This window comes from Canis lupus, chromosome 10, assembly GCF_048164855.1.
Source record: "Canis lupus baileyi chromosome 10, mCanLup2.hap1, whole genome shotgun sequence".
NCBI classification, from domain to species: domain Eukaryota; kingdom Metazoa; phylum Chordata; class Mammalia; order Carnivora; family Canidae; genus Canis; species Canis lupus.
This window is the reverse complement of record NC_132847.1, coordinates 56,121,574-56,143,455: the sequence shown is the minus strand read 5'-3', so window position 1 is coordinate 56,143,455 and position 21,882 is coordinate 56,121,574. Positions and strand designations below refer to the sequence as shown.

General features: G+C 49.1%; 1 protein-coding gene and 1 long non-coding RNA gene across 3 annotated transcripts in view; one reads left to right on the top strand and one right to left on the bottom strand.

Moving 5' to 3' along the window:
• LOC140641713 (uncharacterized) overlaps positions 1–15,012 on the bottom strand; it is a 75,838-nt gene extending 60,826 nt beyond the window's left edge. Inside the window, exon 1 of the long non-coding RNA XR_012038310.1 lies at positions 14,362–15,012. This is a non-coding gene — a long non-coding RNA (uncharacterized lncRNA). The remainder of the gene's footprint in view (positions 1–14,361) is intronic.
• Positions 15,013–15,641: 629 nt separating this feature from the next.
• The window catches only part of SHB (SH2 domain containing adaptor protein B), a 139,351-nt gene continuing 133,110 nt past the window's right edge, over positions 15,642–21,882 (top strand). The window contains exon 1 of one of the 2 annotated variants that reach the window (XM_072842012.1): positions 15,642–16,697. In XM_072842012.1, coding sequence (XP_072698113.1) covers positions 15,984–16,697 — 714 coding nt within the window. In that variant the 5' untranslated portion in view covers positions 15,642–15,983. The remainder of the gene's footprint in view (positions 16,698–21,882) is intronic. The other variant, XM_072842011.1, reaches the window with a different exon arrangement.

The window sequence follows — 21,882 nt, the reverse complement described above, 5'->3', positions numbered from 1 at the left end:
CTCTGAGTCTCCAGACACCAATCCTCTTTGTATAAGATGAGACATCCAAGGCTCAGAGAGGAAAAAGTCATCTGAGCAAAAGCATTTATCAGGGCTGAGGACCTACAAACTTGGAGATGGGACTCCAGAATTCTTGCTTTCCAGACTTTGCCCTTACCACTATACCATGTTTGGATTTCCTGCTTCCTTTGCCAAGGCACTGAGGCACTCCCTTGTCCTTAAGAGAATATCCAGATCTCAAAGTTCACTCACTGCTTTGATTTTGGAGGTTCTGATCATTCTTAGATGCCTGTTGACTTCCACCACCCACCTGTTCGTATTTTGACTTTCCCATCCCTAGTCCAGGCACTCTCTTTTCCAAGACCTCTGCTAGGAGGCCAACCTCATGCTGTGCAAGTTACTTAGACCAAGAGCTCCTTGCCAACAGGACTCAGCTAGCTGACTGGTTGGCTTAATCTAGCCAACCTATCTATAGCTGGACACCTTGGGCCATACCCTCTGCCGCCCTCCTGTGGCCACTAGAAAGGTGCACAGCTTGGGACTCCAGGTCCACCCCTTAGTGCCAAGCACATTTGAGCCAGCTTAATTACTCTTTCTGGAAAGGCTTCCTTATTCCTGGATGGCTAGTACCTGGACAGAATTTCTCCCTTCCCCTCCTACTTCTCCAATTAACTGCCCATGACAACTTCAGCCTCTCCTTCAAGCAAATCAATCCATCAACTTCCCAAGCATCAATTGAGCACCATGAGGTGATAAACTTGGGGGTGGGGGATGCAGAGAAGATGTAAGATATAGTCCATGGCCTTGAGGAATTAGTTTACAGTTAATAAAAGAAGTCAAAACACATAAAAAATTTGTAAAATAATTTTATGTTCAACTGTTCTGCGCAAAGAACTTCAAGAATTCAGAAATGGGGTGAAGTAGTTATGGAAGCCCCCGGAAACAGCAGATTTGAACTGGTATTTGGAAGACAGAAAGTATCTTGTAAACAGAAAAGTATAGAAAAAAAAAACATTTCTATCTGTCTCCTTTACTTTCATCATACTACTACACGACTTCTCACACAGACGTGTGGGTTTTCCACATATCAAGCAATTCTGTGACACCAGCTGGATATCCCAAAATTTAACTCAGTTCTGACACTACCTGGAGATAGTGTCAGATCTCACACTATCTGCCTCCACAAGACTGCCTCCCTTGCCCCACTTTGGATGCCAACTACAAGTTACCTGTGCTTCTAACTCACCCGTTTTAACTTAGAGGTTCCCACAGCCTCCTCCTCAGGTTTGCTTAATTTCCCAGAGAAGCTCACAGAACTCAGGAAAAGTTAATTTATTAGACTACAGGTTTATTACAGAAGGATATAATTCAGGAACAGCCAGATAGAAGATATGCTTAAGGCAAAGTAAGTGGAAAGGGGTGAGGGGCTTTCATGCTACTCTTCTCACACTTCCTGGAAGCTCCCTGAACTCCATCTTTTTTGGGCTTTTATGGAGGCTTCATTACTTAAACATGATTGATTAAATCATTGGCCATTGGTGATTAATTTAACTTCAGCCCCTCTCCCTTTCCAGGAGGGGAGGGTGGATCCTGACAGATTCAAGGCTCTAATCACTAGGTTGGTTCCCCTGGCAACCAGCCCCCATTTTTAGGGCTTTCCAAAGCACCTCATTAACATAAACAGGTGTGGTTGAAAAGAGCTTGCTATGAATAACAAAAGACAACACTGCACTTCTATGCTCTTAACACTTGAGAAATTCCAAGGGTCTTGGAAGCTCTGTGCTAGGAACGGGATGAAGACCAAATATGTATTTCTTATTCTAAATCATAATACCACAAGAAAAAAAGGAAGAGGAGTATTCTGGAAGGAAACAAAGGCCATGAGAAATCACAACTAAGATAAAAGTTATGGCTAAAATCGGGGTGTCTGGGTGGCTCAGTCAGTTAAGCGTCTGCCTTTGGCTCAGGTCATGATGTCAGGGTCCTGGGATTGAGCTCAGAGATTGAGCCCAGCATCGGGGCTCTCTGCTTAGCAGGGAGTCTGCTTCTCCCTCTGCCGCTCCACATCTCCCCAACACACACACTGGTGCTCTCTCTCTAACAAATAAATAAAAAACCTTACAAAAGGGCAACAACCCAGGTGGCTCAGTGGTTTGGCACCGCTTTCAGTCCAGGGCGTGATCCTGGGGACCTGGGATCGAGTCCCGCATCGGGCTCCCCGCATGGAGCCTGCTTCTCCCTCTGCCCGTGTCTCTGCCTCTCTCTCTCTGTGTGTCTCTCATGTGTAAATAAAATCTTTAAAAAAAAAAAAAAACAACACTTATGGCCAAAATAACATTTCCAAGACAAAATGAAGATGCACTCCCTTCTTACAGAGTCTCTGGGTATGCATACCACTTTATTAGTCCTCTTTGCATAGCACATACCACACTCTGAGTATATAATGTTTACATGTCTCTCTCCTGCTATACATTAGGACCCTTTTAATTGTAACAGAAATCCAACTTAAATTAGCTTAGGTAAAAAAAGAAATTTATGGATTGAAGTAACTGAGAAAGACATGGATAGTACTGGCAAAAGGTCATATGACTAAATCCAGGGCTGACACAATCTTATCATCAGCTTGTTATCTCTCTCTCTGTCTCCAGTCTGTTTTTCACTCTTCTCATCTTTTGTGGGCCTCATTCTTTCCTACCACATCTGAGTTTCCTCCAAGTCAGGAAAGATGTCGTCTACAGTAAGTAGTTTCATATACTTTCAGCTGTGACGCAGAAACCAGAGTCTTCCTCACTCCTCCATCAGAAGAGTTCCAGGGCAAGATATTCAGACACAGCATTCTTTCTATGCTTTTTCCTATATCACAGGGTCTAGAAGCCTGGAAACACGCGTCCCAGAATTTCTATCTACAGATCCTAGAGTAGAACACATGAATGAGAAATACTTGCCAAAATATGGAAGGCAGAATAAGGCAGAAGTCAGATTTTTGCCCCTCTGGCAATATCAAACTTTAGGTTTAGGCAGATGACATTTTGTAGTAGCCTCGAAGTATTTTCCTGAAAATCCTGGGCCTCAGGATTGAAGGCAGCTGTGATCATCTCTACTGGTTTCCCAAGTTCCTTCAAATTTGTATCTATGAAAACTAGTGACAAAACCAGTGACCTTCTTGATATTTGTTCAGACTTTCCAATGATTTTATAAGCACTCAATTCCCTTTTTTTTGTTGTTGTTAAGGTTTTAAGTAATCTCTACATACAACATGGGGCTTGAACTTACAACCCTGAGACCTGGAGTTGCATGCTCTTCCAAACCAGCTAGATGCCCCTTAATTCCCTTTATTAAATACCTTCAGGATGCCTGCGTGGCTCAGCTGTTGAGTATCTGCCTTCGGCTCAGGGCTTGATCCGGTACTGGGATCAAGTCCTGTATCGGGGTCCCTGTGGGGAGCCTGTTTCTCCCTCTGTCTATGTCTCTGTGTCTCTCATGAATAAATAAATAAAATCTTTTTTAAAAATTTAAATACCTCCCTACCTTTAATTCCATTGGTTTAATACCCTAATGGCTACATGTATATGTACCCAGCAGTGGAGGAGAGAGAAGGGTCACCACTCTACCGAGGGAAGACAAAAGATGTGTTAACAACCAAATCAAAAGCAATCACACTTCCCCCATGGGAAACAGTGGGAGGTAAATTCAGGTAGGTGGGATGAGATCAGACTATGGAAGGTATTGAATACCAGGCATTCAGACTTGATGTAGTGAGGAAGGAGGCCAGGTGAATATAATAGCAAGGGACATATTTTAGGGCAACCAGTGGTAGTATGTATGGAACAGATTAGGGTGTGGGCAATGGAAAGGAGGCAGTAACCATAGAAGTGCCCTAGAATGGAAGAAATGTGGAAGCATAGTAAAAGGTGCATTTGAGGGGTGTGTTAGAAAAAGAAACAGGATATTTTGAGTTGTATTTAAGGTATTTTGGTAGATTATATTTAAGGTCAATCAGCTAGAGATCAGAGCCAGGACTTGAATTTGCTGCTGTTGCTCTTCAAAACCTGCAATCATCCCTCAAAGTTATGCTGCTTTTCTTCCTGCCACTAGAGTCCTTTTAACAATTTAAAAGGTCGAACTATATCCTCATCTGGCAAGAAACAATGGAGAACAACCAAAAGAGCATATCTTTTGTCCCTCTGACATGAAGCCCTGAGAAAAATATAGTCATGAGGAAACAATCCAAATAATAATATTCACTGGAAAGTGAAAAAAAATCTGACAAATCAAATTGAGGGATACTCTATAAAACAACAAGCCAGGTCTCTTTAAGAATGTCAATGTTAGGGATCCCTGGGTGGCACAGCAGTTTGGCACCTGCCTTTGGCCCAGGGCGCGATCCTGGAGGCCCGGGATCGAATCCCACGTCGGGCTCCCGGTGCATGGAGCCTGCTTCTCCCTCTGCCTATGTCTCTGCCTCTCTCTCTCTCTCTCTCTCTGTGACTATCATAAATAAATAAAAATTTTTAAAAAAATGTCAATCTTATGAAAGAAAACAAAAAACAAAAAAACTGGAATACCACTCTAGATGAAAAGATACTAAAGAGATGTGGTAAGTAAATGCAGTGAGCTTGGATTCGATGCTGAATCAAAAAAGCTATAACAAACATTATATAAACAATTGGTACCATAAAACAGATATTAAATAGAAATGTATGTGGGGTCTCTCCTAATTAGATGGAGGCCCCTAAAATGTGGGATGATGATCAGGGAAAGCCAGTGGTGAGTGTGGTAAAAGATTCACCCAAGGTAGAACAAAGGAGACAGAAGTTTACTGAATGTGCCACTAGGGAGTGGGGGCAGGACAACATAGGAGAGACTGCCAGGAGGCAGTGGGTATTGAATGTACCACAAGGGAGCAGTGGGCAGGATAGTAAAGGAGACACTGTCTAAAAGGATGCATGGGTGGGTGTTGTATATGAAGGGGGAAGGTAAGGTGGTATGGGAACAGATGGAATTCCCCCCTTTTTGGTAACTGTGCCTGGTTGTAAGTAGCCCATTCATTAGTTAGGGCCTATGGATATTTTGAGGTGGGTTGCTTGATGGGCCTGTCTGTATTCAGCCAGGGGGTTGCTGTGGGCCCTTCTGCCTTGATCGAGTTTCCACTGCTCAAGCCTGTTGTCTAAAAGCAGCCTCTACAATGTATTAATGTTAAACATCCCAAGTATGATAATTTTATTGTGGTTTTGTGAAAATGCCCTTTTTCTTTGGAGATGGGCTGAAATATTTAGGAGTAATTCAACACAATACTTCAAAATTCTGAAATAGATTAGGGAAATTAGATCAGAGTGCAGATGTGGCAAAATGCTAACCAAGAGTTTATGGGGTTAATTGTATTATTCTTGCAATTTTTCTGTAGTTTGAAATTTTTCAAAATAAAAAGGGAAAAAGTATAAATGCATCCATTCCTTCCAACTCTCAAGAAAAAGACAAGAGGAAGGCCATTAAGTTGAACATACTTGAGTCTACCACAACTAGCTGTGTGACCTCTGAGCCCTCATCTCCTCAGCTGGAAAATGGCAGTGTCACCACCCATTATGAGTGTTTCTGCAGGACACTGGTAGATACCATTGGTGTGAAGCCCAGAGCACCATGGCCAGTGCACTGTTAGTGTTCACATTTCTCCCCCCCGCCCCCACCTACTCCCCCATCCCGAATCCTGCCTTATCTCCATTTCTCAGAATCCAATAAACTGGCAACTGAGGGAGATTTGCTCAGGATAAATAAGAACATCCATGTATGCTGTTGAGTACACAATTGAGGCTACATGATGCCCTGCAGGGACACTTAGCAAAGCCAGCTTGCCTGCCTAAGAAACAGGCTGGCTGACCCTCTGAACATTAGACCACAGGAACAAAAGTCAGAAATACCTCCACCTAAAACTTGTTGGCTCATGCCACAGATTGGAGCTCAGAGATGAGCCGGAGCTTCTCAAAGTGGAGTCTTTGGCCCATATGAGCAGACTTAGCTGTGGTTCATGTAAAAATGCAAATTCCTGGGCCCCAACCATTAGGATTTAAATTAGCTCCTCTACAGTGATTTTGGGAGTGTACACTCTAAACACTGTTTTCTAGTTGATTCTTAAGTCTGAGCACCACAACCCACACCATGGCCATGGTGGATGTGCTACTTTATAGCAAAAGTGGTCTACTGGAGAAGTGAATTCTTGTGGTTAGAGCCCAACAATAACATAAAAAGGCTATACCTATCAAAAGGTGTCCTCAAATGGGAGCAAATGAAATATGGAGAGAACTATACATAGGGATAAAAGTGGGAAACTCACAAAGAAAGCAATGATTCTCTCTGGGCTTTGCTAGGTCCAGACCCAAAGTATATGAATGAAATGCTGCTCCAGCCTAGGGATAAAGTGAGCCCACAGTCCATAGCCTCCAAATTCATCACTATCTGAACTTTAGGACCAAAGGGACTAGAGTGGGCTCTGAGGACTTCTTTCCAGAAGGATGCCTTTTCTTCACCATGACTCAGGGAAACTGAAAAACCAACAGTTCCTGCCTCTGAACAAGTGCAATTAAGTAGTGATTCTATATCATCTTATAAATTCCAAGAGCTCCAGAAATTCTAGTGACCTAAGGCTCACTTAGATTCTGCCCTCATCTGTCAGTGGCTGTCTCTCCAAGCTGTGCCCACTGGCCTTATGGGACTCACTCTGGGTATGATAGTTCTGTTGGATGCCACCTGGATGAAAGAAGCTGGCACCTGGTTTCCCTGTGACCTGGTGAGGACTGGTCAGTGGATGTTTGATATACATACGAGGTAGCTGGGCTCCTTCCTCTCTTTTAGCCCAAGAGATCAGATCTTTTGGCCTCAAAAATTCCCCTCTGATCTAGAAAATTCTCTATTCCAAACCAGCTCCCAGCAAGCATTTACCCTCAGGGTCTGAGTTATTTTGGGAGACTCAACATCCTGCACTCAGCCCTAGGGAGGGGAAGAGAAGGACAGACAATTGGGCAGTCTCCACCCCCACCCCACCCCCAAACTGAGACGGAAGATAGCCATTTGCACTTTAACTCTTTCCTGGCTTTGGCTATGACCAATGCATCCCACTTAGGAAAGCCTCAGATGGCAACATGGTGACCATTTTAATTCAAGAAAGAAAGTGTAGCGGAAGAAAATTATGTATGGAAAGTGACTTTTAAAAATTGTCTTTAGGGATGCCTGGGTGGCTCAGAGGTTAAGCATCTGCCTTTGGCTCCGGGAGTGATCCTGGAGACCCAGGATTGAGTCCCACATCTAGCTCCCTGCATGGAGCCTGCTTCTCCTCCCTCTGCCTATGTCTCGCCTCTCTCTCTGTGTCTCATGAATAAATAAATAAAATCTTTTTTAAAAATTTAAAAAAATAAAAATTGTCTTTAAATGTTACAGCCAAAGTGAAAGGATGGAAATTGCATCAAAAGAACATTTTTTTGTTCTTGTTCATTTTTCAGGTTATAAATCACTTTTCCAACCGTGGGGTTTAAAGTAATATTTCACCTCTTCGGGAACTCTGAAGTTTATTTTGGAGATGAGGAGAATCAGATCAAACTCTTGAGATTTACACACTAGCACAAAGTCATTCGCATTAAAACCCAGGTAAATGTGACCTTGGAGGTTTCAAGGTTTGCCACTTCTTTTTTTTTTTTTTTTTATTTATGATAGTCACACACACAGAGAGAGAGAGAGAGAGAGGCAGAGACACAGGCAGAGGGAGAAGCAGGCTCCATGCACCGGGAGCCCGACGTGGGATTCAATCCCGGGTCTCCAGGATCGCGCCCTGGGCCAAAGGCAGGCGCCAAACCGCTGCGCCACCCAGGGATCCCCAAGGTTTGCCACTTCTATACCTTCTTTTTTAATTTTATTTATTTATTCATGAGAGACAGAGAGAGAGAGAGAGGCGCAGAGACACAGGCAGAGGGAGAAGCAGGCTCCATGCAGGGAGCCCAATGTGGGACTCAATCCCAGGACTCCAGGATCATGCCCTGGGCCAAAGGCAGGTGCTAAACTGCTGAGCCACCCAGGCGTCCTGACTTCTATACCTCCTTTTTCAGTAGTTACCCACAGAGCAAAAGTCCTTGAGGCAGAGCTGGTCAGTCTAACATCCAGCCTTGCACACAAGAGGTGTTCAGTGGAAGGAAAGAAGAAAGAAAGACAACAAGAAGGAGAGTCTGCAATGATTCTCCAAGGGTGACAGGTACCCTTTTGCATGTGGAATGTCTGGGCTTTCTCAGTGGTGTGGTTTATTAGGGTCTGAGGTGATAACTCATAGTTAAGAAAGGTGATTTGTTGGATCTCTATTGGATTCGATCCCACACACAGTTACTCAGGGCCTAGCATTTGGCAGGCACTAAGCAAAGCATGGGGATGGACAGAAATGAATAATGCACAGCCCCTGCTACCCCCCTCCAGATGTCTCTCAAGGACAGGACAGTCACATATCCTGGGCATCTGGCATCCCAGAAACAAATCTGACTTGTGAGACCCCCCCAGAGAAAACCTGGTGGTGGTAGTAGGCTTGCATTTAAGTCCTCCGGGATTGCAGAAAAATGCTTTGTTCTTGAACACTACTTGCCTTTTAACACAAAAAGCAAAACAAAGCAAGGATAGCCTCCCTTCTCCACCTCAGACACCCATCTCCTCCAGTCTATATCAGCTTTGGACTGTCCTGGCCTTGGCTCTTCACAAAGCAGTGTGACTCCGCCTAAGCATCCCTGATTCTCACTGCCCCCAGCCTCATTGGAACCTGGGATGACCTAATGTATCCCCAACCTGTGGTTTCTTTTTGCCATGCTTTCCGCCTCCTCCTTGCCCATGGGCTCCACAGCCTATTCTGCTGGGTCTTCAGATTGCCTGACCCAGAACTTTACGCCCTCAGATACTTCTGGCTCCCTTCTGGCTCTTCCTGGCCTAACTTGTCCTACTGGCCATAAGCTGCAGGTGCCAATGGTAGCCTTCAAGACTGCAATTAAACAGATGGCTGGGACTGAAAAAGCTACTGCACCCAGTGGGTTCAACCTCCATAATTTATGCTGCAATTGCCAGAGGACAGGTGGTTTGACCATTAGGATGTACCACCGCAAAGCAATTTAACTAATTTGCTTTCCTAGGACCCTTTTGTAGATCAGGCCCCAAAAAACAGGGCCCTATTGTCATCTAAGGAAGTTACAAAGTCACTCTCAAACTTTAGCTACAGCAGATTACCCAGAGGGCTTGCTGGGCCACAATCCTTCTTCTAATTCTGAAAGTCAGTAAATCAGAATGACAATTTGTATTTCTAACTGGTTCTCAGGTGAGGCTGAAGCTCTGGCCCAGGACCGCACTTTGAAAGCTGTGGTTTTCAAACTTCGCTGCACATTGAACTCACCTAGGGATTTTCTTAAAAAGATTTTGATTGATTGATTGTGTGTATGTATGTGTGTGTACATGAGCAGGGGAGGGGCAGAGGGAAAGAGAGAAGGAGAGAATCTCAAGCAGACTCCCCACTGAGTTGTAGACCCTGCTGCAGGGCTCCATCTCACCACCCTGAGATCACCACCTGAGTCGAAAGTCCAACTGACTGAGCCACCCAGGCATCCCTGGGAGTCTTTTTATTAAAAAAAAAAAAAAAAAATACAATGCCTGAATCCATCACCAGAAATTCTCATGTAACTGGTCTGGCATACGAATGGTCACTGGGTACAGTATAAGCTCTGTAGGTGATTAGAATGTTCACCCAGGGTTAAGAACATCTGCTGTTGTCTGTTTCATTAGCAGAGGCTGAGCTAGGGGTTGGGAGCCTTTTTTATCTCCTACACGGACAAATAAATATAGGACACCCAGCTAAATTTGAATTTCAGATAAATAATGAATAATATTCCCTATAAGTGAAATTTTGCATGGATGTCCTTTTTTGTTATTGTTATTTTGTTTTTCTAGATCTGGCAACCCTACCCTTAGACACTTCCACAACACAGAATGAGAAACAATTATCTGCCAAAAATTATCCTATTTTATAAATAGTAACACCAAGTCACATAGGAAGTCAGAGGAGAGTCAGGATAAGAACTCAGGAGTCTTGACCTCAGTCCAGAGTTCTTTTCCTTCCATCACACTTAACTGTGCTAAAGACACTTGTACCCTTTTCTTGTTAAAGGGTTATTGTCAGTTGCCTGGAGGAGACTTCAAAGGACTCAGTATGATTTACATCCTGTCCTCTCTGCTCCTGTGCCAATCCTCACCTCCACCCCCGATTCTACTGTTGCAGGTATCACAGAGGCTGTCCTAGGATATGGCTCTTCTCATAGCCATATCTTAATGGCCACCTAAGGGAGGAAGTGGACTGGAAGTAGTACTGGTCAAAGACAGCTGTGAGTGAGAACCCATAATTGGGTAACACAAGGACAAGTGGGATTTGGCACAGGCAAACTACAAGCAAAGCATGTTGGGAGAGGCCCACTTAATTCGCAGAGACACTCGGAATTAGTTGTAAATTCTCTGGGAAGAGATCAAGGCAGCGGCATAAACAGTTCAATTAAACTGTCGGCTCAATGCTCAATGTGCGGTAATGGTCAAAACATAGCCTTTAATCTAGATATAGAGGATTATCTTTGGACCCATAATGAGATTCCTAAGATTAGTTGTACCTGAGGTGGAGAGAACAGAGCTGGCTCAGAGAGGCGCAGACAGCCTTGCATGTCAGCACGACTGGGACTCTTGTGAAAAGGGCTACCTGGATGCCTCAACCTTCCTGGAACTCCCTCCGGATGCTTGGAAGATAGGCATAAACCTCATTCTGCTTCCTCTACTTAAGAGACACAGCCTGGGAACAGAACACTAGAACACATCTGCTTCAAAAACGCAGCAAGTCTGTTATGTTCCCACCTCCAGACCAAAGTTAATAACCACTAGTATCAGGTCCAAGGTAGAGATGTCAAGTTTTAGTCCTCTGCCATTCTGCCCTCTGTGGTCAACCACTCACATTCACTCATTCATTTGACAAATACTTATTGTGTGCCTACTTGATATCAGGCAATGCCCTGGACATTGGAGATATGCAGTGAGAAAAAGCAAAGATCCCTTTCCCATTGTGGGTCAAGATAATAAACAAGAAAAATAAGTAAAATATGCTGTGCATGAAATGGGTCTAAGCAATACTCAGAAAAATAAAGCATAGGAAGTGCTGAATGGGAACAACAATCCTAGATATGGTGCCCAGGGGAGGCTTTACAGAGCACATGACATTTAAATACAGACCTGGGCCACCTGGGTGGCTCCACCACTTAAACATCTGACTTCAGGTCATGATCTCAGGGCCCTGGGATCGAACTCTGAGTAGGGCTCTGCACTCAGGGGAGAGTCTGCTTGTCCTTGTCCTTCCCCCCTGCCCCTCCCCCTGCTCATATGTGTGTGTGTGTGTGTGTTTTGCCCCACACACAAATAAATAACGAAAATCTTTAAAAATAAAATAAATGAATGAATATAGACCTGGAGGGAGTGAAGGATGAGTCACAGGAACAGCTGAGGGAAAGCATTCTAGGCAGAGGAGATATAGTGCAAAGGCTCCAAGGTGAGAGTATTCAAGAAATACCAGAAAGAGGTAGCCTGGCTAAAGCAGGAGAGAGGACAGTACAAAATGAAGTCAGGAATTTGAGGGGACTAAGTCATATAAGGCCTTGTGGGCCACTCTAAGAATTTTGGCGTTTCTTAATTAGGGACATGGAGATTTAATGGGAGATTTGAGCAAAGGAGGGACATAATCAGATTCAGTTTTAATAGGATCACTGGCTGCTGTGTTGAGACAGAAGCAGCGAAGTGGGTAACATGCCTGCGATGATCCAGGCAGGCAAGAGAGATAAAGGAATGTTGGGCTGGGGTGGAAGCAGTGGAGGTGGTAAGAAGTGGTAGGATTCTGCAAAGCCCTTGCTGAAGAGCTGGGGAAAACAGGAATAAAAGAAGGTGTCAAGGATGACTGAGGGTTTTGCTTCAGATCTTCTTAGAGCACTACAGACTCCCCAAACTATGATTTCAGCCCAGTTCCTGCCCTGGGGCCCAGCACACAGCAGGAGACATTAACATTTGATGATCTGAACTGAAAGTCGATGAGTCTGTTGGGTTGGTGGCATCATTTCTCCAGGTCTCTATCAATGACATGGCCTACCTCCAGATACTGGAAATAAGGATGTAGGGAAAAGAGCTGCCACGTCCCCACCTTAGTCTAAAATGAGAAGTTGAGACAGGGCAGAAACAGAAACAGGGCCATACCCAACCCTTCCAATAAGAACAACAGAGACCAGTGCAGGGCCGGGGGCGGGGGGGTTGTGGTAGGCAGGAGCTAAAAGTAAAAAATACCAGTGATGGGCATCGAATTGGGCTTGTGATACTAAGAGACCTGGTACCAATCCCAGGTGTGTCCCTTGATTCAATCTCTTCCTTTTAGTCAAATGAAGTGTGAAATGGGGTGGCTGGCACTCTGAAAGGAGAGACTTTTAGCTCTAACGCCATATAGTGCTCTGATCCTTTCCGTATAAGTCCCTGTCCTTTTTTTTTCTTTTAAAGATTTTATTTATTTATTCATGAGAGACACACACAGAGAGAGGCAGAGACGCAAGCAGAGGGAGGAGCAGCTCCATGCAGGGAGTCCGACATGGGACTCGATCCTGGGTCCCCAGGATCACACCCTGGACCAAAGGTGGCGCTAAACCGCTGAGCCACTGAGGCTGCCCAAGTTCCTGTCTTTTTGAGCCATTTGATATACTACTTCTCCAACATCATCTTTAGGAAACTTTTCTGTTTCCTTTCAGAATGATTACTTCTGACTCTGTTTTGTAAGGTATGTCTATACTAGTTCCCGAAGGAAAACATCCATATGTTTCTGCCTGCTTGAAGTAAATACTACCTTAGTCCAGTTACCCCATCTGTAAGCTGGGAATAACACCAACTTGCTGGGCTGATGAGTAGGGTTAATTATATACAGAACGTGTTGGGGTTGAGCAGATACACAAGTGCTCTGGAAGTTCTTGGCATAATACTATAGCATTACAATAATTTTGGCTTGCAAATTATACCCCAGCAGAGGCATCACATGGAAAAGTGGGTCTAACCCCATGGTCTGCTGAAAGTGAAATCGAAAAAATAAGTTGTGAAATATAACTTCTCTTCCTAAACCTTTGGAAAAAGCGAAGATAATTCTTCCATGTGCAACACACATGCAGGGAACGAGTTTCCAGATCCTGGAGAGGACTTTCTTATCCTGAGTAGCCTGGCCAGCTGCCAGGGTCTGGCTGCTCCTCCTTACTGAGCCTACAAGCAAAAATGGGAAGGGAGGGAGCCAGAGAGGATTTGTGGTTGCTTGAGAGATGGGGCTTACAACGAGGATGTCTTTGCCTTTTGGGTTTTCTTCTATTTGGGCCTCCCTTACTTGCAGAATAATTAAGTGTTTATACAGCAGAGGAGTGATTTAAAGGGTAATTTGAGATATTTAAGTTAGGGTTACCCAAAATAAACATCTTAGTCCAAGTCAATTTCTGGTTCTTCCACCATCCCCCTGACACATCACACACAGACACTAGATTATTTCCTGAGTAATGCCAAGTAGGTAGATCCCAGGCAATGAAGGGGTTGTGTAGATGGTGTCTGTGGCTGTGGGGGTATGAACAGTGGGCTTAAAAAACCTTAACTGGGGGGACACCTGGGTGGCTCAGCGGTTGAGCATCCGTCTTTGGCTCAGGGTGTGATCCCATTGTTCTAGGATCGAGTCCCATATCAGGCTCTTTGCGTGGAGCCTGCTTCTCCCTCTGCCTTTCTCTCTGTCATGAATAAATAAATAAAATCTTTAAAAAAAAATTAACTGGCTTATGGAGGATAACAGTCCTGTCTGACCGAAGAGGGAAGGAGCAAATGGCTTGATCCTGCAGGGACAACTTGCAGTCAATTCCATTACATCACTGTGTGCGGCTGAGGACGGAGCTTCAGAGGAAGACCCAAGTTGGAGCCCCGGTTCGGCCACTGCCCCACTGTGGCCTCAGGCGGTGAAGACGGGAGAGCTCTCAGACTGGGAATGTGACCTCCACCTCCAGTGTGGCCAGGGCTGTGTCCTGGCCTAGAGAGCCTCTGGCCTTCAGCCTGCCCTAACAGGTCCCACTTTTCCTACAGAAGACAGAAAAAAATGGAATCCCGCCAAAACCCATCTATTAAAATACACAGGGAGCAAGTGAAGATTATTAACGATGTGGGCCACGGGGCTAATAAGTCAACCTTCCTAGAGAATTCCTCAGACTTCGGGCCTCAGTTCTCGCACCTCCGGCGCTCCACACTCAGAGGAGCACCGGCTCCAGTGGCGGTTACCTCATTTCCACGCAGCTCTTCGGGCTCCACGGGGGAACCTGGCGCCTCCCGGAAAAAAGCTTCACTGGGCCTAGCTGGGCCCCTCCTTCGGCCTCAGTTTCCTCAGCTCTGGTCACTAATCAAAGGACGACCCTGGGTTGCAAAGTAGAGACTGGTGGAAATGACATCCTTTCAGCCCCACCAGACCGGGAAGTGGCAGCCCGGCCCACGTGGGTGGCCAGAGGTCCTTTGGGCCACAGGTCGGCCCTACGAGGGGTGAACGCCCCGACTTCCTCAGAGAGGGGAAGCCAAGTCCGGCCGAGGCCTTCCCCTCAGCCGGGCGCTGCGGTTGGGGCCCGGCCCGCCAGCAGCCCCCCCAGGCCGCCCCTCCAGGCCGCCTCCGTGGTCTCGAGGGCTAACACGCTCATTAGCAGAGAGACTCCTCCGAAGGTCAGGGACGCGGGGGCCGAAACGGGGTCTCCGTCCCTTCAAGAAAGGGATAAGGCACCGCGTCCCCCACGGTGTCACACTGTCACACCAGAAATGTCCCGGGAAAACTCGCCCCCGCGCCCCGCCCCCAACAGTGGGTCCCTGAGGTTCACAGCGCGGGCTCCAGGAGACGCGCCCGGCTCCGGCCTCCGCGCGCGGCGGGCTCGCGCTGGCGACCTCACGCCCCAGGCGGCGGCGGGCCGCGAGCGAGGCGGGGCCTGGAGCGCCGCCGGCCCCCGGTGCCCTCAGGCGCCACCCCGGGGCTGGCGCCGAGGCGGCCGCGGGGGGTGGCGCGTGCTGAGGTGGAGAGCTGCGCCTCCTGAAGACCCGGGCACGAGGGGGGCGGGGCTTAGGCCGCGGTCTGGCGGCCCGGCTCGTGGGGGTGGGCGGGGCGGGGCCGGCGGGGGCGGGCCGGGGGCGGGGCGCGCGCGGGCCCCGGGAGGGCGGGGCCGCGGCGCGGGGCGGGCTCTGGCCGCCGGGGTGTCACACACGCGGCGGTTCGGGAGGCGGCGGCGGCAGCGGCGGCGGCAGCGGCAGCGGCAGGCGCCGCCGGGACGGGCACGGGAGCGCGGCTCGGGCGGGCGCCGGCTGCCTTCCTCCGTCGCTCGCTCGCTCGCTCTCCCTCCCGCTGGCTCGCCGGCTGCGGGGCCGGGCTCCCCCCGGCGCTCTCGGGAAGGAAGAAGGGGGGGCTGAAGACGCCGACAAGTTCCCGCAGCAGCCGCAGATCCCGGCCCAGGCGGAGGCTGCGGCTCCGACGGGGCAGGGGCGCGCTCGCCGCGGAGCGCACGGCCAGAGCGTCCCAGGCGGGGGGCGGGGGGCGGGGTCGCCCGGGCCTTTCGCTCTCCGCGGGGCCGCGGGCCGGGATCCCATGAGACGCGCCCGTGAGGGGCGAGCGATCCGAAGCCCGGGCGGCGCGAGGCAGAGGCGGAGGGCGGTGCTGCAGCTGCTGGAGGCCGGGATCGGCCGGCAGGAGGCGGCGGAGAGAACTTGAACTTGGCGTCGGGAGCGGGCGCCCCGGACGCCCCCCGCCGGGGCCGGGGCCGGGGCCGGGGCCGGGGCCGGGGCGCCGAGGGACCTGGGCCGCAGCGCTGCTCCCCGAATGGCCGCGGCGGCGGACCGGGCTCCCGCGCCGCGGCCCTAGGCGGCCTCTCGCCATGGCCAAGTGGCTGAACAAGTACTTCAGCTTGGGCAACAGCAAGACCAAGAGCCCCCCGCAGCCGCCGCGGCCAGACTACCGCGAGCAGCGGCGCCGGGGCGAGCGGCCCTCGCAGGCCCCCCAGGCGGTGCCGCAGGCCCCGGCGGGCGCCTCCGCGTCCTGCGGCCCGACTGCCGCCTCCTGCTTCTCGACCTCTTCGGGATCGCTGCCCGACGACAGCGGCAGCACGAGCGACCTCATCCGCGCCTACCGCGCACAGAAGGAGCGCGACTTTGAGGACCCCTACAACGGGCCCGGCTCGTCGCTGCGCAAACTGCGCGCCATGTGCCGCCTGGACTACTGCGGCGGCGGCGGGGAGCCGGGCGGGGGCCAGCGCGCCTTCTCCGCCTCGTCCGCGTCGGGCGCCGCCGGCTGCTGCTGCGCCTCCTCGGGCGCGGGCGCCGCCGCGTCCTCGTCCTCGTCCTCCGGCTCCCCGCACCTGTACCGCAGCAGCAGCGAGCGGCGGCCCGCCACCCCGGCCGAGGTGCGCTACATCTCCCCGAAGCACCGCCTCATCAAGGTGGAGAGCGCCGCGGGCGGTGCCGGAGACCTCCCGGGGGGGGCCTGCTCGGGCGGCCGCACCTGGAGCCCGACGGCCTGCGGTGGCAAGAAACTGCTCAACAAGTGTGCCGCCTCGGCCGCGGAGGAGAGCGGGGCCGGCAAGAAGGACAAGGTAAGGCGCCCCTTGTTCTCACCCCAGGTTCCGGAGCCACTGTGCGCACGGGGAAACTGAGGCAACGCTCTGGTTCCTTCGTCAGCTTCGGGCCGGGACCCTGGGGTAAGGGCTCCCACGCCTGGCCCAGTTCTGCCCTCTCGCGCGCTCTTTCCCCCGGATCCTCGGCCTCTGGCACCGTTTCTCTGTCTGCTGCCCCTAAAATGGCCCCTCAGCCAGGTGCCTTCTTCGGAAGTAACCTGACGAGGGTGCCCCGCCATCCTTGTCCAAGAAACACCCAGACGGCCCTTCCGTCCCCCAGGACCTAAAGTCTGAAAGTCAGAGCTGGCACGGATCCTGAGGAGCGTTTTTTCCTTCGCTACTCCCTCCTCCCATTCTATAGATGGGAAACTGAGGTCCAGTGCTGGGAAGGGACTCGCCCGATATTACACAGCATTCTTGGTGGCAGATCCGGACCGGCTGTCTTTAAACGTATATATGTAAATCCCTCTAGGAGCCCTGCCCTGCCCCACCCCTCGCTCCAGGTTTCCTAATCGGAGCGGCCTTTTGTACTGGAGCTGCACCGGGAACCCCCACGCGTGCTTTTCCGGTTGAAATACGCTGCCTCCAGGAGCTTTCCACTTCGACCAGTCAGTTCCTCCCGGCCGTGCACAGAAGGGGGTCGGCCAGTCCGTCTGGCTGGAAGGAGACTCCTCACCTCTTTCTTCCTGATCCCACCCCCACCCCATACTGTCCCAGGAATGGGGGGGGGCGACTCTGTGACAACCCCCCTCCCTAACATTAGACCATTTTGATCCCCGTCTTTGAAGCATACCAATACAGCCAGACTGGGCCTCTCACTTCCCCCTTCACACTCCTGTGACACCTTCCCTTCCCGCATAAAATAATACTCGTTCTGTCTACTTATGGTGGAAGGCAGTGTTTTGATTACATCTGAGGCCCAGCTCCCAGCGATGTCTGTCAGGCCGATGTCCCTCTTGTTCTCTCCGTCACCCCCACCTTTTCCCAAAGGTAAACTTTTGCCCAGGCGTGGGCTGGGGAAGACTGATAGCAAGTCTGGATGTCCAGACAGGAGGGAGACAGGCTCTTACCTGCCAGCTGGTGCTTGGAAAGGGATGTTTTTGTTTTCCAGGCAGAAGTAAGGTGATGCCCCTCCTTTTAATTTTTCTGCCTGGCTGCTCCTCTCTGAGGTCCCAGGTCCCAAGAGTATTCCCTCCCCTCTGGGTCTGCAGGGTGGGCAGTGATGGGGCCGGTTTAGGAGCATGACTTGGAAGCATAGACTCTGGGCTTCCTACAAGAAGCTAGGAGCCAGGTGGCCACCCAGGTGCTGCCTTGGAGGAGGAGAGGTTTCTCTGGGAGCCTCCAGGATCAAGGACTTGTTGATCTGTGAGGGAAACACCAAAGAGGCTCCCTACTGCCTTAGATATAGCTCAGGTTTGGCGAGGTGCTGGCTTAGGAGAATCTGAAGTTCCTGGGTATGCTTGGTTTGAGTAAGGCCCCGCCTTTGAAGATGGAGAGATTCCTAGATTACCAGTGCTAGACTCCTGTGCTCCCCCTGTTAGTCCACAACCACCTCCCCAGTGGGCACCCCAGTGGGCAAATCTTTCTCTCCCACTGCTTGTAAAACCTTTTATGGCTTTCTTTTCTTACCTTTTTTTTTTTTTTTAAACGATTTCATTCATTTATTAGAGAGAATGAGTGGGGAGGGGCAGAGGCAAAAAGAAAGCAGACTCCTTGAGCAGGGAGCCCGACATGGGGTTCCATCCCTGGACCTTGAGACCATGACCTGAGCCGAAGGCAGACGCTCTTCCACTCAGGCGCCCCCTTCTTTTATGGCTTTCAAAACTTTAGTAGACTTTTTTCCCCCCTAATTACAATTAAGACTTTTTTTTCAATTAAGACTATTTCAAATACTGAGGGATAATAAGGTCTTATAGTTGGAATGTCAAGTGTGTTTAAGAGTTGGCTCTGTTCACCATCATGTTTTGTTTTTTTTTTTTAAGATTTTATTTTTAAGTAATCTCTACACCCAGTGTCGGGCTCACATCTATAACCCCAAGATCAAGAGTTGCATGCTCCACTGACTTAGCCAGCCAGGCACCCCTCACCATCAAGTATTTTTTATGGGTCTTTTCTCTGCCCTCCTCTGCTAGGTGCTAGAGCAGTCCCCTGTGAAATTTATGGTCCAGGTTGCAGTGTGGATGAGGAGTGCTGTGATGGGGGTGCTGTTACAGGAGGGCTGAAGTGGGGGTGGTCATGGACAACCATGATTGTGGGAGAGGAGGGTCAGTAACTATGATGGGCGAACAGAAAGAAAGGCTGGCACTTTAGGGGATGCAGGCAAAGTGCCTGTGGCTGTCATTGAGAGGTTAGTGTTGCACAGGACCCCAGAGGGACAGCAGGGCCCAAGTTAGGGAGGACCATATATGCTAAGCACAGTGAAGGCCAGTGAAGGGATTTAGCTGCTAAGTGATGTGAGCAGATAGAGTGTTTTGATCACTCCTGCCTGCATTTCACCTACTGGGTTGTGACTTTGAGCCCTTTGATCTTTTGAGAAATTGTTCCGATCCAGAGACAGGAGTTTCAGCTACCAGATATTCTAACAAGGAAGAAGGGAGGCAAAAAAAAAAAGAAGGGAGGCAGTCACAGAGGGTCACACTGTGCAGTGGTTCTCAAACCAGAATTTAGAGGGTTCTTTAAAACAGATTCATCCAGACTGCTGTGGGTCCTGAGAATGTGGATTTCTAACAAGTTCCCAGGTGATCTTTTGCTGCTGATCCCAGTATCACACTTTGAGGACCACTGATGTAATAGTGACTTCTCCTTAACCTTCCTCCTGGGTCTTCTGGTTAAAATTGCTTTGGGATGCAGAGATCTAGATCCCCTCATCTCTGTCCTCTGTGTGGGGCTGTCTCCTCATCTGGGGACAACACTCACCCCCATTCCTGGTCAGGCAATCTGAACCCAGGCTGGTTTTCTCATTATTTTCATCAGGACAGCTTTTGGAAGGCCAGGCATATCGTAGATCCAGCCCTGAACACCTTGGAGCCTTTCTTCTACCCCTCCCCATGGATCCAGGAAAACCCACTTCTAGTGCCCCACTTAATCTCAGGCCCAGCTTCCTTTTGTCATCTGTTGGGGATAAGACAAGAACCTATAAGGCTTTTGAATGCCTCCCCACACTCCCACTCTGTGTGTGCCCAGCCCTGTGTTTTTAATGTCAGGCTAGAGTTGGGAGTTACTGTGGTGTGAAGGAGAGTTGTTAGCCTACAGATCGTCGTTTTAATGCATCCAGTGCCACCTCCCACTATGGTTTATCTTTGGGGGCCCTTCCTCGTGCCTCCCTATGTCACACACTTAGGCATCATATTATTCTCCCAGTGAGTTGTGTGACACACACACCCACACTCACCCAAGCATCCAGTCGTGGACATTATTCCTTTTAGAATCATGTGAAAGGAAGGAATGAAGGCTGCAGAAGACTTGTCAGTAATCTCTGGCCTAAGTCTCTGGAGGAGATTGTCACACGCTGTCTTCATCATTGGTTTCCCCGGGGGTTTTGTCTGGGAGAGGTCTTTACTGAGGAGGCAGCTTTGAGCTGGATCTAGAGATGGAAATGGAGTTTCAGCACAGGGGAAGTGCTGACTATAGCCTGCAGCAGCACTTCTGAACCAGTGCTCTGTGTACATGTGTGTATGCAATTTCACATGTATGTATGTGTGGGGTATATATGTGTGTATATGTACACACAGAACTTCAGTATGGAGTGTGTTCTTGAAAACCAGAGCTTTTTGCATTGGGCCTCTCTTGAGAAATGAGAAATGACATCAAATCAGTGGGGGGCTAAGTTTGGACACCACAGGGAGTCCTTGAAACTGGTGAGCCAAGAAAGGGACAGACATGACTGAGCTGCCACAATGGGTGGGGGGAGATGGGGTCAGAGTTAGGAGACAGAATCCAGGGGAGAGACAGTGAGGACCTGAGCTCCCGGGAAGAGAAAACGAAACTTTAGTAGAAATATCATTCCTTCAGGCTGTCTTTATAAAGAAGTGATGATGACAAAAAAAGCCAGTAACTTGGTAGGTCTCCCTTTGTGCAGCTGAACAGGTCTCCTCCCGTTACGTTTTCTGCTGAAGTCTTGTTTCTTTTATCATAATTAAGTAAACGTTTCCACCACAACTGAGAAGGTCAAGATGCATGATGACATCAGTTTCCCGGGTTTTAAATACATGCTAATGTGTACCAACACTTTATATTTTGTCAGCATCCACAGGGTTGAGTTAAATAACATGTTTCCTAACGAATAATAGCATGTCTAACTTTTTTTTTTTTTTTAAACATTCAGCAAACAGTTTCTGCTCGTCTGCTAGACAGGGGATATTCAGAGAATAAGGGTGGCCAGCTTTCCAAAAAGGAAGCTTCTCAGTTTGCATTGAACACCAGCTTCTCAGGGTCTAATCTGGGAGACATAACAGCTAAGGAGACCTGAGGAATGCCCAAACAGAAAAGCATGTGCAAGGGGCTGGTAGGGCCTCGACTCTAGGAAGTCAAAGAGAGCTTTCAGGAGGAGGTAACATTTGAGCTGACTCTCAAAGGATGAGTGGGATGGGACACTTGGGTGGCTCAGGGGTTGAGCATTTGCCTTTGGCTCAGGGCATGATCCCAGAGTCCTGGGATCGAGTTCCACATCGGGCTCCCCGCAGGGAGCCTGCTTCTCTGCCTAGGTCTCTCCCTCTCTCTCTGTATCTCTCATGAATAAATAAATAAAATCTTTAAAAAAAAAAAAAAAAGGATGAGTGGGAATTTCCTATGCAAGGGAACTAGGGAGAAGGGCTGCCCATACATTAAGGGATAGGACAGCTTGGGACAGAGCTTCGATGTTTGGGAAAGAATGGTTGGAGGCTCAGAGGGGTAGGCGTGGTGGGTGCTGATGAGGGAGGTTGGACCCAGAAAGGGAAGAGAGTGTCTCATGTGCTTTGTTGGGGAGTTGAAAATGGTCTTTTGGGCCTTTTCACATGCAGTCATTGATGTGTGGTTTGATCGAAGCCAGAGTCAAACAGGAGTTATCAATTTCTGTTTGGTTAATGGACATATTTTCCAGTTCATAGAAAGTAATGTATGGAAAAGGTAAGAGCCAAAGTTGGTATCTGTAATTTGGCTTGGGATACTTTATCCTTTAAAGTCC